Source organism: Theropithecus gelada, chromosome X (genome assembly GCF_003255815.1).
Source record: "Theropithecus gelada isolate Dixy chromosome X, Tgel_1.0, whole genome shotgun sequence".
NCBI lineage: Eukaryota > Metazoa > Chordata > Mammalia > Primates > Cercopithecidae > Theropithecus > Theropithecus gelada.
Window position 1 is genome coordinate 53208274 of NC_037689.1, and position 16187 is coordinate 53224460.

A 16187-nucleotide genomic window follows, 5' to 3' on the forward strand; every position below is an offset into this window, starting at 1 on the left:
TAATGATTGAGCTTAGTGAGGAAAGCATGTTGAAAGATGAGACAGACTGAAAGCTAGGCCTCTTATGCCAAACAGCCAAGTTGTGAATGCAAAGGAAAAGTTAATGAAGGAAATTAAAAGTGCTACGCTGCGAGCACACAAATGATAAGAAAGTAAAACAGCCTTATTGCTGATCTGGAGAAAGTTTGAGTGCTCTGAATAGAAGATCAAACTAGCCACAACATTTCTTTAAGCCAAAGCCTAATCCAGAGCAAGACCTCCCTTCAATTCTATGAAGGCTAAAAGAGATGAGGAAGCTGCAGAAGAAAAGTTGGAAGCTAGCAGAGGTTGCTTCAAGAAGCTTAAGGAAACAAGCCATATCCATAACATTAAGGTGCAAGATGAAGCAACAAGCGATGATGCAGAAGCTGCAGCAAGTTTTCCAGATTAAGCTAAGATCATGGATGAACGTGGCTACAATGAACAATAGATTTTCAACATAGATGAAACAGCCTTCCATTTAAAGATGACACTATCTAGGACTTTCATAGCTCTAGAGGAGAAGTCAATGACTGCCTTCAAAACTTCAATGGACAAGCTAACTCTCTTATTAGGGCCTAACGCAGCTGCTGACTAAGTTGAAGCCAATGCTCATCTACCATTCTGAATCACAGGGCCCTTAAGAATTATGTGAAATCAGGCCGGGCACGGTGGCTCATGCCTGTAATCCCGGCACTTTGGGAGGCTGACGCAGGCGGACCACGAGGTCAGGAGTTGGAGACCAGCCCGGCCAACATGGTGAAACCCCGTCTCTACTAAAAATACAAAAATTAGCTGGGCGTGGTGGTGGACGCCTGTAATCCCAACTACTCAGGAGGCTGAAGCAGGAGAATTGCTTGAATCCAGAAGGCAGAGGTTGCAGTGAGCCAAGATCGCCCCACTGCACTCCAGCCTGGGTGACAGAGCAAGACTCCATCTTGGAAGGAAAAAAAAAAAGGAATTACATGAAATCTACTCTGCCTGTGCTCTATAAATGGAAAAACAAAGCTTGGATGACAGCATATCTGTTTACAGCATGGTTTACTGAATATTTCAAGCCCACTGTTAAGACCTACTGTTCAAAAAAAGTTTCCTTTCAAAATATAACTGCTCACTGACAATGCACCTTGTCACCCAAAAGCTTGGATGGAGATGTACAAAGAGATTCACATTTTCATGCCTGCTTACACAACATCCATTCTGTACCCCAAGGATTGAGACAAAACTTTGACTTTCAAGTCTTATTAGTTGAGAAATATTTTGTAAGGCTATAGCTGCCATAGACAGTGATTCCTCTGATGGATGTGGGCAAAGTAAATAGAAAATCACTGGAAGTCAGGTGCGGTGGCTCACGCCTGTAATCCCAGCAGTTTGGGAGGCCGAGGCAGGTGGATCATGAGGTCAGGAGTTTGAGACCAGCCTGGCCAACATGGTGAAACCCCGTCTCTACTAAAAATACAAAAATTAGCTGGGCGTGGTGGCACATGCCTGTAGTCCCAGCTACTCGGGAAGCTGAGGCAGAAGAATTGCTTGAACCCTGGAGGCAGAGGTTTCATTGAGCCAAGATCATGCCACTGCACTCCAGCCTGGACGACAGAGCGAGACTCTGTCTCAAAATAAATAAATAAATAAATATATATATATATATATATCTGGAAATGATTCTTGATGCCATTAAGAACATCTGTGATTGATAGGAGGTCATCAAAATATCAACATTACTAGGAGTTTGGAAGAAGTTGATTCCAACCCTCATGGATGACTGTCAGAGATTCAAGACTTCAGTGGAGGATGTAACTGCAGATGTAGTGGAAACAGCAAGAAAACTGAAATCACAAGTGAAGCACAAAAATGTGGCTGAATTGCTGCAATCTCATGATCAAACTTTAATGGATAGGGAGTTGCTACTTATGGATGAGCAAAGTAAGTGGTTTCATGAGATAGTATCACATTCTATAGAGAAATCTTTCACAAAAGGAAGAGTCAACTGAGTGGCAGTCTTCATTGTTGTCTTATTTTAAGAAATTGCCACAGCCACCCCAACCTTCAGCAACCACCATGCTGAGCAGCCATCAACATCGAGGCAAGACCCTCCACCAGCAAAAGGATTATTACTGGCTGAAGGCTCAGGTGATTGTTAGCTTTTTTAGCAATAAAGTATTTTAAATTAAGGTATGTACATTGTTTTTTAAGACATAATGCTATTGCACACTTACTAGACTACATTATAGAGTAAACATAACTTATATGTACTAGAAAACCAAAACATTTGTGTGACTTACTTTATTGTGATATTTGCTTTATTGAAGTGTTCTGGAACTGAACCTGCAAAATCTCCAAGGTATGTCTGTATTTAGTCTTGAGAGTCATGAGCATAAACAATTGTAAACGTTGCAAGTACTTTCATCAAATGCATGGAAGCTTATCCTTAGTGTCTGGACTTCTCTGCAGATAATTTGTTTTAATTGCTACCTCCTCTCCTTTAAGATCAGTTTCCTTTGAACCCAGGGTGTCCTTCTGGTATCTTATCTATGTCATCTCAAACTCCTATGAAGGCTTTTTAGTTTTTTTATGTTTCTTGTTCCCGAAATATTTGCACAGTAGGTTGGTTGCCTTACTGTCCATGGCATCTCCTGTACTTCAATCATTTGCTGGTTGGTTTTTGATACTTTCTCTGCCTTTTCTCTGCTCTGCTGTTTATTACAGTTACGTTTTCCTGTTCCCTTACCAATTGGCTTCCAAGTAAGTTTGGCCAATGGGAGTCACTGGCAGAAGCCTAGAGGGCAGGTGGAAAGGAGAAGTCAAGCTACTTCCTTTTTCATTCTACCTCCAGCAATAGGTCTGGCTAGCTGTGTCTCCTTCCTGGCTCCAGTTCCCTCAGAGCCCCTCCCTCATTGGTCCCAGCTGGCCAACGGTTCCAACTCCACCTTGATGTCCCTGACATCTGATGCTCTGGTGATATCACCTCTTGTCATTGTCCCTCCAGCCCTAGGTATCACAGAAACTTCATGCTGTGTGTGTGGTTTCTTAGCACTTCCATTCTTGAGTAACCAATTTCCCTGCATTAAATTCCCTCTGCTTGAAATAACTAGAGGGTTTATGTTTTCTAACTAGGCAGACCCTGATTGATACATCTCCCAAATCAAAAACCTTAGTATAAAAACCTTCAACATAGCATATAAGGCTTTTCACAGCTTTAGTTCTCCTCATCTCTATAGCCATTCTATGATACCTCCACTACCGTAGAGTAGTACCACCATCATTTATTAGATCTTTATGCTTTTTTGTTTTGAGACGGAGTCTCACTCTGTTGCCCAGGCTGGAGTGCAGTGGCGCGATCTCGGTTCACTGCAACCTGTGCCTCCCAGGTTCAAGCAATTCTCCTGCCTCAGCTTTCTGAGTATCTGGGACTACAGGCACACACCGCCACTTCCGGCTTTTTTTATTTTTTTATTTTAGTAGAGATGGGATTTCACTGTGTTGCCCAGGCTGGTTTTGAACTCCTGACCTCAGGTGAACCACCCGCCTCAGCCTCCCAAAATGTAGTATTTTTTATCCTGAATGAGAATTGGGGGAGGGCAAACACCACAGTAGAAAATGTATTATTCTAATTTGCATGTCAAATTAAAGTAAGCGTATGCTTTCCAAAAGTTAGGATAAATTGTGATCACGTGATCTTTAGCACTTTGGTTAAGAAGTAAAATACTTCAGAAAAATTAAGTGGCTCCTTGAGTGTCAAAGGTGAACACCTAAACCTGGGTGGCTATCACTGTCTGAACACTTGGTATCTCAATTCAGGAACCCAATAGATTATTAAATAAGGAGAGACTGGTATATGATAATAACAACTAATAATGATAATGCGTATCACTATTAATAGCAATTATAATTCCTTAAGCAGTTACTACATCAGACATTCTGTCATCTTACATATGTCATCTCTAATCCTCACAACACAAGGTAAGTCTCACCATAACTACTTAATACATCAAAAACTGAGGTTCAAAATTATTAGTGGTTTCCTTTTTGACCACAGAGAACTGGTGACAGAATCAGAATTTAAATCCAGCCTCAAAGTCAATGAACAGTTTTGCTGCTACAAAACATTGCCTCCAACCCTAAACTCATAAAGTGACAATGGGAAAGTCACAGTATAATCAATTAGTTCCCCCACTTAATGCACCCCATAAAGAGTGCACATATCATAGTTTATATTTTAGATAAAAACAAACCTGTATTTTAAATTTATCACGTTATATACATTCTATTTAATTATAGGGGATGGGAGAGACATTAAACTAAGCAGCAGTGGCTCTGCCGCTTAATCCCTGGTTCCTTCCTGTAACACGATGATTTCTATGTTTGGTCTTCTAAAATAATTGCCAAGGAGAGCTACCAAGTGGGAAAGAAGACAGATCCCTCCTCTGCCTGAACTTGAATCAACTGGCAAAACATTAAACCTCATAAATAACATTTTTCAGGTGTTCCTGTTTGGTTAATTATCCTCCCCCCGACCTGGGTCACCTGATTTGAGTTTACACTTATACTTTCAAAAATTAAGTGCTCTAGAACAGTGCTACTCAAAATATGGACTTTCACAAGTATAAAAATGAACAGTGTGTTAAGTAACTTCGATAGCAATTTGACATTGCCATGACATCCAAATTCAGAGTGCATTCATCTCATGGAGCAGGGTACAGACGAGGTTGAGTGTTGTTGAACTTGATTATTGAGTTACATGTGGTGTGAATACATACTTGTCAGTTTCATTAGAATCACCTGAAAATCTGTGATGTGTAATATGTTAAAAACCACCACTGGCTGGGGGCGGTGGCTCATGCCCGTAATCCCAGCACTTTGGGAGGCAGAGGCTGGCGGATCATGAGGTCAAGAGATCGAGACCATCCTAGCCAATATGGTAAAACCCCATCTCTACTAAAAATGCAAAAATTAGCTGGGTGTGGTGGTGCGCACCTGTAATCTCAGCTACTTGGGAGACTGAGGCAGGAGAATCACTTGAACCCGGGAGGCAGAGGTTGCAGTGAGCTAAAATCGCACCACTGCACTCCAGTCTGGTGACAGAGTGAGACTCCATCTTAAAAAAAACCAAAAAACAAACAACAACAACAACAAAAACACCACCAACAAAAACCCGGCCCTTCACCAGTTTGAGAAGCACTGCTCTTAAGTGATAGCCTGTTTTTTGTTTTTTGTTTTTTTTTCAAGACAGGGTCTTGCTCTATTGCCCAGGCTGGACTCAAATTCCTGGGCTCAAGGGATCCTCCTGCCCCAGCCTCTGGAAGTGCTGGGACTACAGGTGCATGCCACCATGCCTGGACTTAAAGTGATAGCCTCTTTACAGACCAAGAAAGTAAAATATAAAAACAATCACCTTCTTACCAAAATTCATGCTTGGTAAAGAAATCTGTATGTAAATATATCAATATAAGCACCATTTGTCTCCGTTATATAAGCTTCTATTTATGAGGGGGTGTAATGACTTTCCTGGAGTTATGCAAGCGATCAACACTTTGTGAAATAGCAAATTTTGAAACATTCTCACAGAATATCACCAATTCATAAATAAGCTAATGATTCATCCACTATGTCAGAAGAGAGACTTTCAGAATATTTTTAGGTCATTTTATTACTACCGTAGAGGGTACAGACTTTAAAACCTCTCTATCTATTTTATGTGAGTGTTCTGACTGTTCTGAATCTCTTTCCAGCAAAATTGCAGCTCCCAAGAGACATACAGAGGTAATCAGACTTGTGGGCTTAAAAAAGAAATATTGGAAATGTCTGAATAAGAGCAGACACGTTTTTAGATGCCTTTACTCTGTGTGCAAAAATCATCTTCTGCAGATCCAGCTACATAAAATTGTACACATCCAGCACTTTTCTTCTAGCTGCAGGTGTAACCTTAATGTTCCTCTTATTTAGACCAGTAAACTACAGTTTGGCAGCTCTTTTAAAACTGTAAACCAGTCAAAGTCTAAGGAACAATTCTTTTTGAGTTTCCTTCTGAAATAAGCTTTGAGAGATGCAATTCAGAAATATCTATTTATTTATGTTCTTCAATTAGAAGCTTTAAATCAAGTTATTTGAACAAGAAAAAATATTATAATATTTAGAATAGTCCATTAAAATGCCATAAATTTTGGTTTGGAAATTACATTTCTATTTCACAAATGGGGAAAGTCAATGGATCCTAATCAAAGTTAAAAGAGCAGATTATTTCTCTTTTTTTTTTTTTATAAGCTGGATAGTAAAGGAAGAACATTTATAACAGCCTTAATATCAAATTTGACTAAATCTTCCGTGCTAATTTTGTCAGCTAGGGAATAAAGAATGTCATATGGATTCCAGTTCAATTATGCTGATAAAGCAGTTTTATAAATCATGCTAAGAATAATGGATGTTCCTTCGAGAACACAGAACTCAGAGTTCGTAAAATGTGTGTTCTGGACTTGGTTCCTTATCTTCTACCGTATGTGAGTATAAATCAAATCAAGTCTTGAGCCTCAGTCTGCTCAAGTCCAAATGGAAAGACGGGAAGAATTACCCCATCCACCGAAATGGTAGCATTATTTCCCAAATCAAAAACTGGAAGGACACTCAAAGGGATGACAGGACAAAAAAATCTGAAACTGAAATTGATAGAAAATCCAGGTCATATGCCAGCTAATCTATAGCTGTGTAAGGATTAAATATGGTTATTTCTGAAAACTCTTTGCACATTGTAAAGTGCTACACAAATAAAGTACTATTATTACAAATATAATTATAGGATGGGCACGGTAGCTCATGCCTGTAATCTTAGCACTTTGGGAGGCTGAGGTGGGTGGATCATGAGTTCAGGAGATCGAGACCAGCCTGGCCAATATGGTGAAACCCCGTCTCTACCAAAAATACAAAAATTAGCTGGACGTGGTAGCGGGAGGCTGAGGCAGGAGAATCGCTTGAATGCAGGAGGTGGAGGTTACAGTGAGATGAGATTGCGCCACTGCACTCCTGCCTGGCGACAGAGACTCCGTCTCAAAAAATAATAATAATTAAATAAATAAATATGATTATCCTATTACTCATATCCTTTAGGTTGGTGGTGACAAAGAGGAACTAGGGGTTTAGGGCTGATAACATTCATACAACCAAGCTTTACTCTAGTCAGGAGTTAAATCAAAATCAGTCATTTAATGATGAAAGATCACTGGCCAACATGACATATAAGAAAATGAAGACCAATAGAAAGACTTGCCCGAGATCACACCGAAGCTGGCATCTGAATCTAGATATCCTTTCCAGTTCAAAGCGTTATGGCAGTAAAAAGTCAAAAGGCAGGGGTTTTAACACTGAGCAATATGTTAAGGAACTAGAAGCAAGAGCCAAGGAAAGCTAAATATTGAGTAGCTTAGTGGAGAACAGTTTAGTTCACAAAATATGCTGAGAAAAGCATTAGGACAAACTCCTAATGCAAAAGGAATTCATAGTCATTCAGAATCCTGCAAGAGCATCCTCAGGAGGGAATACTTAATGGAATGTAGAAAGCCTATCAAAAGAGGAGAATGAGCAAATAACTATGATATTCCTTCCTCTTGGGCAAGCTGAGGAAAGAGGTACAAGGATTTTGATGGCAGTGTTTTTAACTCTCTTGCAATTGCTGATTTATAATGATATTGATGTATCTTTAAAAAGCTTTTCGCCCTGTTGACTTAACTAGGACTTAACTAGTTCTCCTAACTGGAACTGCTGAAGAATCACACCCCTAACCTCAGGCCCAGCAGACCCTAAAATTAAATCCTCATTTTAACATTCTGAAGCCCTCTGCAAACCACAGACATGAAGCTAAGGGCCACGTGCTGACAGACTGCCTTCAAATCTTATGGGTTTTTTTTTTTTTTTTTTTTTTTTTTGAGACGGAGTCTCGCTCTGTCGCCCAGGCTGGAGTACAGTGGCCGGATCTCAGCTCACTGCAAGCTCCGCCTCCCGGGTTCACGCCATTCTCCTGCCTCAGCCTCCTGAGTAGCTGGGACTACAGGTGCCCGCCACCTCGCCCGGCTAGTTTTTTGGGGTTTTTTTTGTATTTTTAGTAGAGACGGGGTTTCACCGTGTTAGCCAGGATGGTCTCGATCTCCTGACCTCGTGATCCACCCATCTCGGCCTCCCAAAGCGCTGAGATTACAGGCTTGAGCCACCGCGCCCCGCCCAAATCTTATGGTTTTTAAAGACCACTTTTCCTAAGAATTCCAAAAACACTCAGAAGTCCACTTTTGAAAATTGAGAGCTTTTGCATCATTCAGGTGAGTATCATGCTGGATAGTAGGTTCCAAAAACTGGGCAACAGATTAAAGAGGGCTAGATCCTTCTGAAGAATGCTATAACTCAAGAAAAGGAGAATTGATACCCCTTGAGAAAAAACTTGTGGTTAAAAGGGCTTCAATGAAGGAAAAGGAAATTGGAATAAGTAACACCAGAACATATGGTGCATCTAGATTTTAATAAACTGCTTGAAATAAAATCAGCTTTCTGAAGTGCAGTGATTCTCTCTTCACATTATCCTATTTTTACCTATATGTTTCCTTCATAAACTGGTATTCTTGTACTATACTGATGGTATCACAAAAAAAAACTCACACTGTAATTTAGAAAAGAACCACTGGGGAACCATATATTTTATTGTATTTATAATTAAGAGACCCCCAATAACACAGGCTAAGAAAAAATGTTTTTGTTTTTTTGTTTGTTTTTTTGAGACAGAGTCTTGCTCTGTCTCCCAGGCTGGAGTGCAGTGGCGCGATCTCGGCTCACTGCAAGCTCCACTCCCCGGGTTCACGCCATTCTCCTGCCTCAGCCTCCTGAGTAACTGGGACTACAGGTGCCCGCCATCATGCCCGGCTAATTTTTTGTATTTTTAGTAGAGATGGGGTTTCACCATGTTAGCCAGGATGGTCTTGATCTCCTGACCTCATGATCCACCCGCCTCGGCCTCCCAAAGTGCTGGGATTACAGGTGTGAGTCACCGCGCCCAGCCAGAAATAATGTTTTTAAACAGGGTCTCGTTCTGTTGCCCAGGCTGGAGTGCAGTGATGTAACCTTGGCTTACTGCAGTCTCGACCTCCCGGGCTCAAGCGATCCTCCCACCTCAGCCTCCTGAGTATCTGGGACTACAGGCACATGCCACCATGCTCGGCTAATTTTTGTATTTTTTGTAAAGATGGGGAGACAGGGGTTTCACCATGTTGCCCAGGCTGGTCTCGAACTCCTGAGCTCAAGTGATCTACTTGCCTCGGCCTCCAAAAGTGCTGGGATTACAAATGTGAGCCACCGTGCCCAGCATAAATTCTACTCTGTTGATCAGTATATCTGTCCTTATGTAAATGCTGTCTTGATTACTTAAGTTTGTAGTAAGACTTGAAATTGGAAATTGTGAGGCCAGGCACAGTGGCTCACACTTGGAATCTCAGAGCTGTGGGAGGCCAAGGTGGGAGGATCGCTTGAGCCCAAGAATTTGAGACCAGCCTGGGCAACATGGTGAGACCCCCATCTCTACAAAAAATTAAAAACAAGATTAGCCAGGCACCATGGCACACGGCTATAGTCCCAGCTACTTGGAAGGCTGAGGTGGGAGGATCTCTTGAGCCTGGGTGTTCAAAGCTGCAGTGTGCCATGATCAGGCCACTGCACTCCAGTCTACGTGACAGAGCAAGACGCTGTCTTTAAAAAAAAAAAAAAAAGAAAAACAATAAAAGTATTTTTAAGCAGCATATATTATATGTGTGTGGGCAGCGTGAACTTTTTAAAAAATATTTTCTTAAAATTTCAGTAATGAACTTATGGACCTAGACATAAATTGTGAGAAAAGGACAGGCTTTTAACCACATAACTGCACTTCATGTAAATCAATATTATATTAGCATTTCAAAATAAATTCCAGAGCGTATTACTATCTAACATCTACCGATTTTGTAAAAGCTTTCTGGAGCCTTGAAGAACTCGGGGTTTTAAATCACCAAGCTAACCTATTGGAACAGTCTTTCCATTACATTTGTAAAAATGCTAATAGAAATCTAAAATTCACCTCATGAATCAAACATATTATTACTTCTAGGGAGTGAAGAAGAATGTGCCCTCTCAATAACGAATGACCCAGAGGAGTCTAATGGGAAATATCTCAAGAGCCTCTCTATTTGACAACAGCTTGCCTCACTCAGCCTGTAAGACACGGATGGGAGGCATGATCTTCTCCTGTTGTTTGTTTTCTCAGAATGTACATTTTAAAACATAGGAATGATTAAACTTTTAGAAATCCACTTGTCTGCAGAGTTAGCCTAAATGTACCTCTTGAAAAATGATGATCACAGCAAGTTTAGAAACAGCCTGCCCCACCCTCAGCCCAAAGTAAAAGAAAAACAAAATTCTTAGACACTTGTCCAATATCCTCACTTTGTTTTTTTTTTTTTTTTTTTTTTTTGAGATGGAGTTTCACTCTTGTTGCCCAGGAGGGAGTGCAACAGCGCGATCTCGGCTCATCGCAACCTCTGCCTCCTGGGTTCGAGTGATTCTCCAGCCTCGGCCTCTTGAGTAGCTGGGATTACAGGCATGTGCCACCACGCCTGGCTAATTTTTTGTATTTTTAGTAAAGATGGGGTTTCACTGCGTTAGCCAGGATGGTCTTGATCTTCCGACCTCAGGTGATCCGCCCGCCTCGACCTCCCAAAATGCTGGGATTACAAGAGTGAGCCACTGTGCCCAGCCCCAATATCCTCACATTTTAAAGATAAAGCACCAAGGCCTACAAAAAATAGACACGGGACACTTGGTCTCTTATATCCCACTCACTCCACTAGCATTCTCTACTACCATTCTATGACTACTGGGGGTAGTCACAGAAAAATGCTGAAAGAAAACTGATTTCCGTTGCTTTTAGTGATTTATTCCCTGTGAAAATCCAAGACAATGCTTTTGTCAAACCATTAATGTGATGTAAAAAATTTTATGGAGACTCAAATTCCTAATGACTGTTCAATCATCATAGTGAACCTTTAAATTATTTCTTTGTTATGTCTTGCTTTGTTTGTGTAGGACTCTGGCAATATTTTCTCTCAATTTTTTGTGTAGGTACACAGCCTAAAACTGAGGGGAACACAATATTTCTAAGACTTGACTGAAACCTCCTCTGAAAAGCCACTTTAGATCTGTTGGAAATAATCTCAAATTATCTTACTTTTTATTTATTTTTCAATCAAAAAAGTTCTATTTTCTCTACCACTAAAATGTCTACATCTGCATTTTTCACGACTGGACATACAGACTAAAAATACATGAGATGATCTCCTTGAGTTTAAGGTTACCTGACAAAGTCCATGAGAATCAGGGTCCTTAAGCATAAATTATCTACATATATGTGGGGGTGGTGGTGTGTGTGTGTGTGTGTGGCTACTGTTGCTTTTCTGTCATAAGTTCTCATTGGTTAATGAACTGTAGCTATAAAGACACTAAGTAAGAAATGGAATAGGGGGTATTGACGAAGAAACTTTTTTACCAAACATCTAACTGTAAATAATATAAATTCATTTTAGAAAATCAGTGGAAAAGGAATGAAAAAGAAAACCACCTAGAATGTATTAGAGAGCTCCAATGGTAATATCTCAAGCAATATTATAGCTTTTCATCAGTAAATACTTGCTACTTTTTCGGTTCTAACAAAATGTTTTCAGCTTCTAATCCAATTGTGTTCAAACCCTGGGTGCGGGGGAACACCTGAATGCTTTTGAGGGCCAGGCAGGTAACATAAACATGTGTTGAACAGGCTGCTTGGGAACTCTGGCAAATTAGAGAATGGAAATCTCCTTAGAAGTGGGCGTCTTTAGGAATGTGTAACCTACTATGCATACTGTGAACCACTGTAGCTTCCACAGTAGAGTATGTCTGGAGTGGGGGAACAGAGGGAAAAAGCAACATCTTGATATTTTCAGCACCTCACCAGAGACATGAGGTTCAGGTTTGATTAGCAGAGGGGGCTAGATGTGGTCTTAAACATTGACACGCCAGACCACAACACCATTTCTGATTTCAAGATACCTTTCATGAACTGACTGTAGTTGAAGGCTTCCAACCATTTCATCCAGCTCAAAGAGCAATTTGGACCTAGAGGGATACCCTCTTGATGAAGAAAAATATAAGCTAATAAGTAAAAACCAAAAAGCAATAAAAAGTTTATTTTCAGTATTTTATGCTTGTGTTTCGACTTTGAAACACTATAATTCTGGAAAGGAGGAAAGGCAGTACTGGTAGTTAATCTTATATGGGATCTCAAGGATACAGGCAGGCTGGGTGCGGTGGCTTACACCTGTAATCCTAACAATTTGGGAGGCCAAGGTGGGCGGATCACCTGAGGTCAGGAGGTCGAGAGCAGCCTGGCCAACATGGCAAAACCCCGTCCCTAGTAAAAATACAAAAATTAGTTGGCCATGGTGGCAGGCACCTAGTAATCCCAGCTACTCGGGAGGCTGAAGCAGGAGAATCACTTGATCCTGGGGACGTGGGGGTTGCCGTGAGCCAAGATCGTGCCACTGCATTCCAGCCTGGGTGACAGAGTGAGATTCTGTCTCAAAAAAAAAAAAAAAAAAAAAAAAAAAAAAAAAGGATGTAGCCATATAACAAACTAAATCAATCATTCTGTATGTGCCAGGCAACAGTGAAAGGAGTGCCCATTGTTTAGGAACCCACCATACCACTTCCAGAAATACCACTCAAGTAACTTACTATTCATAGGTAAAACTATCAATCCCTATATACGTGTAGCAGGTATGTAGTAACCAACATGAATATACTTTACCTAGTAAATAAAATCAATGAGAACAGTGAAAGTACTAACAGAAAACCAAGGACAAACCCAGGTGTAGCCCCACATAGCTGTGTAGCCCTGATCAACTCCTCCCTGAGCCTGGCTTCGCTGTCCTGTGAAATGTGGATGTTGATACCATCTACCATGCAGGTTGGTTGCTGGCATGTCCCATGTAGAAAACAAACAATAGGCCCGCGATAAATGCGAGATGTTATTTGATGACTCACCATTTGGATAAAAGCCCAACGAATGTTTGATTGTTACAAAACTAATGGAAATATTAACTCTGAAAGGTGAAAAGCAAATTTCAACACTTAGTTCACTTGCAAATGGTTTGTTATTGGGCTAGCAAGAAACAGAATTTCAAAGGGGGCTGGAATTGATAACACACTTACGATGACTTCCTTTTATTATATACAAATTATACCTGAAAGTTGATTTCATAAAAGAAAAAGTTTGCAATAAATGAATTCTAAAATCCCCTGCAACTGTAAAATTCTGTTATCATTCAAAATTGAGTGATGTCACAAGCCCAATGTCACAAGTCATGAGAGATTACTAGTTTTGAGTTTATCACCACATCTAAACTACAGAGAAAATGTTAGCAATATAATGATTAAATGTATATTTAATTTTTATTAAAGGTGCAAACATGTATTCATTGATAGTCCATAGTTAGCTTTTCATCAAACATGTTTGCAGTTTCTCATTACAGAGTAATTGAAAGTGGTAGAGAATGCTATACAACAAAATGTAAATATGGCCATGGTAATATATTACTTTTCAGTGAAAAAAAAAAACAACTATAAGACAGAATAATTCAACTTCCATAAAAATATATGTATAGAAAGACATTTTTGAAGATATCTACTAGATTATTAAACAGCAGCTAACTCTAAGAAGTGGGGTTATGATTTGTCTCTTCTTTTTTGTTAGCCTGTCTATATTTTTAAACTTAAAAAAATATGAATAGGTATTAATTCTATAATAATAATGATTTTAAAATAAGAGTGAATTAAAATATTACAACTAGAAATTACTGTAATTAGAGTAGGAAATGTTAGAAGTGGGCTACATCTGTGTAAACCACAGGTTATGATCAAGAGGCCCACAGACAAATTTAAATTAGCTTTTTGTGGACGCATTTCTAGTTTCTCTTGTACAATCAGGGGTCCTGGGGTCCTGGGAGTACTGGGATAGAAAGACCAGCTTGCCCAGGACAGCTGCTGCCCACTTCAGATGAAGCCTTTTCATTCTCTCATTTGCCAAAAGATAAGCATTCACGTTTTCCACCTGTGGTATAAACAGTCCACAATTATAAGCCAAAAACATTCTGTGGGGGCTGGAAATGTAGCACTAGAAAATTAGCTGATCCCAATTTGATTTAAAATTTTAAACGTTTACACACTTATAACTAGACTGAAATGACATAATATTACTCGAAATGTATTGGATCTCTCTCTCTCTCTGGTTAGTATAAGTGACTTTGTTTTTCCTTTTTCATGTTTTTTATTTACATTTTTCAGGTTTTCTACAAGAAATTTAATCATTTATAATTAGAAAAATGTTTAATAAAACCATTTTTTGGCTAATATCTCTTCTCTAATCCTTGGTGTCTCTATAGCTACAATTCATTCCGTGAGAATCCATGACACAAAAGCAGTAATAGCTACATACCCCCTGACACACACACCCCACTTACATATACCTACACAGAATTTATGTTTAAGTACCCTGATTCCCACAGTGTTTATCACGTAACCTTAAATCCAAAGAGATCGCCTTATGTGTTTGTCTATCAACATATCCATTCACAGAAATGCAGGCTTGAAAAAGTAGAAAAGACATGACTTTTTATATATACAAATATATATATATATAAACACAACCTGGGCAACATAGTGAGACCCATCTCTACAAAAATAAATAAAAATAAATTTGAAAAATGAGCTGGGTGTGGTGGTGCATTCCTGTAGTCCCAGCTACTCGGGAGGCTGAGGCAGAAGAACCACATGAGCCCAGGGGTTCGAGGCTGCAATAAGCTATAACTGCACCACCGCACTCCAGCCTGGGAAACAGAGCAAGACCCCGTCCCAAAACAAAACAAAACCCCAAACAAGCTGCAACTTAAGATAATTCATTTCAGAATATTCCTTGTAGATCTAAAATGACAAACCAGACATCTGGACATTGGTCCAGTGTAAAAAGACTGTGTTTTCAAACCCTTATTTGTACGCTATGTACCTATTCAAAAAATTTCAAGTTATGAGGGGGAAGAAAACACAACTGCCAGGCTCTTACATAAGCACAAAACAAGCCATACTAAAGAAATCATTTAAATGTTCACATTAATGACCCGCCAGGCCTTAGGAATTGTGAGCACTGGAAAGACGGCAGAAAATTCCTTTACACAACATCTGTGGTTTGGCAAAAGGGTTGTCTTGGTTTCACACGGAAGAAATCAATAAGCACCTGAAACAGTTTTCTATCTTCGTGGGAATAAAAAAAAATACAGTCGTAAATTGCAACTGTTTTTCCATCCTTTTAGGCACCAAAGAAAACGACAAAGACCCTTAGGGCCTCTCAGGTATATTGAATTTTTAGCAGTCAACTTCTAAAACTTGTTTTTAAGGAACCCCTGAAAAAAAGAAAGCTGATTGTCCATTTTGGATAGGAAGGTGCCACTGCTTTCACCCGTGAAACAATCTAGTGATGTATTTATATAGCAAGTAACTTTCACACTACAAACTACTTTATCCTAAAAGTCACCTGTCATTTAACTTGGAGGAAACATGGCCATGTCCTTACCTAAAGACTGGTAGAGCTCTGTCATTTTGGGATGGTCCCAGCAAGTTGTTTGAGTCTCGTGGCTAAAACACAAAACATAAAGAAAGACTTTAGAATTTACAATGGGTAGTTGAGAAAAGAGGAAAAACACAACAACAAGAAGATTTGCTTTTGAACCATTCGGAATCTTTATTTCAAAGCACTTCCGTAGTGTATTGAAGAAATGTTTATCTTACAAGCAGAAAGGCCCCTTTCTGCTTTGCTTCCAAAGGGAAAAGCAATATAAACATTATTCGGTTCCAGAATGTTTCTTCATTGCACCCACAAATCGATTGAGCTTCAGTCATGATAAATTGACCTTGTTATGTGATCAATAATTGACTATCAGGATTTCTTCACCCATCCAACGTGAAACACTACATAAAGGACACTGACAACTGATTATTACTCAACTCTGTCAAAGAGATACCGGACATTAGTTCAATAAATATAAATCATCTCACTTCTCATTTGCTTTCACTGCCCCTGACATTTT

At 39.7% G+C, this 16187-nt stretch overlaps 1 protein-coding gene across 1 annotated transcript in view; it reads right to left on the reverse strand.

The window, feature by feature from the left end:
- DMD (dystrophin) overlaps positions 1-16187 on the reverse strand; it is a 2044437-nt gene that overhangs the window by 126132 nt on the left and 1902118 nt on the right. Inside the window, exon 62 of the mRNA XM_025371836.1 lies at positions 15674-15735. Within this exon, the coding sequence (XP_025227621.1) occupies positions 15674-15735 (62 nt within the window). The remainder of the gene's footprint in view (positions 1-15673; positions 15736-16187) is intronic.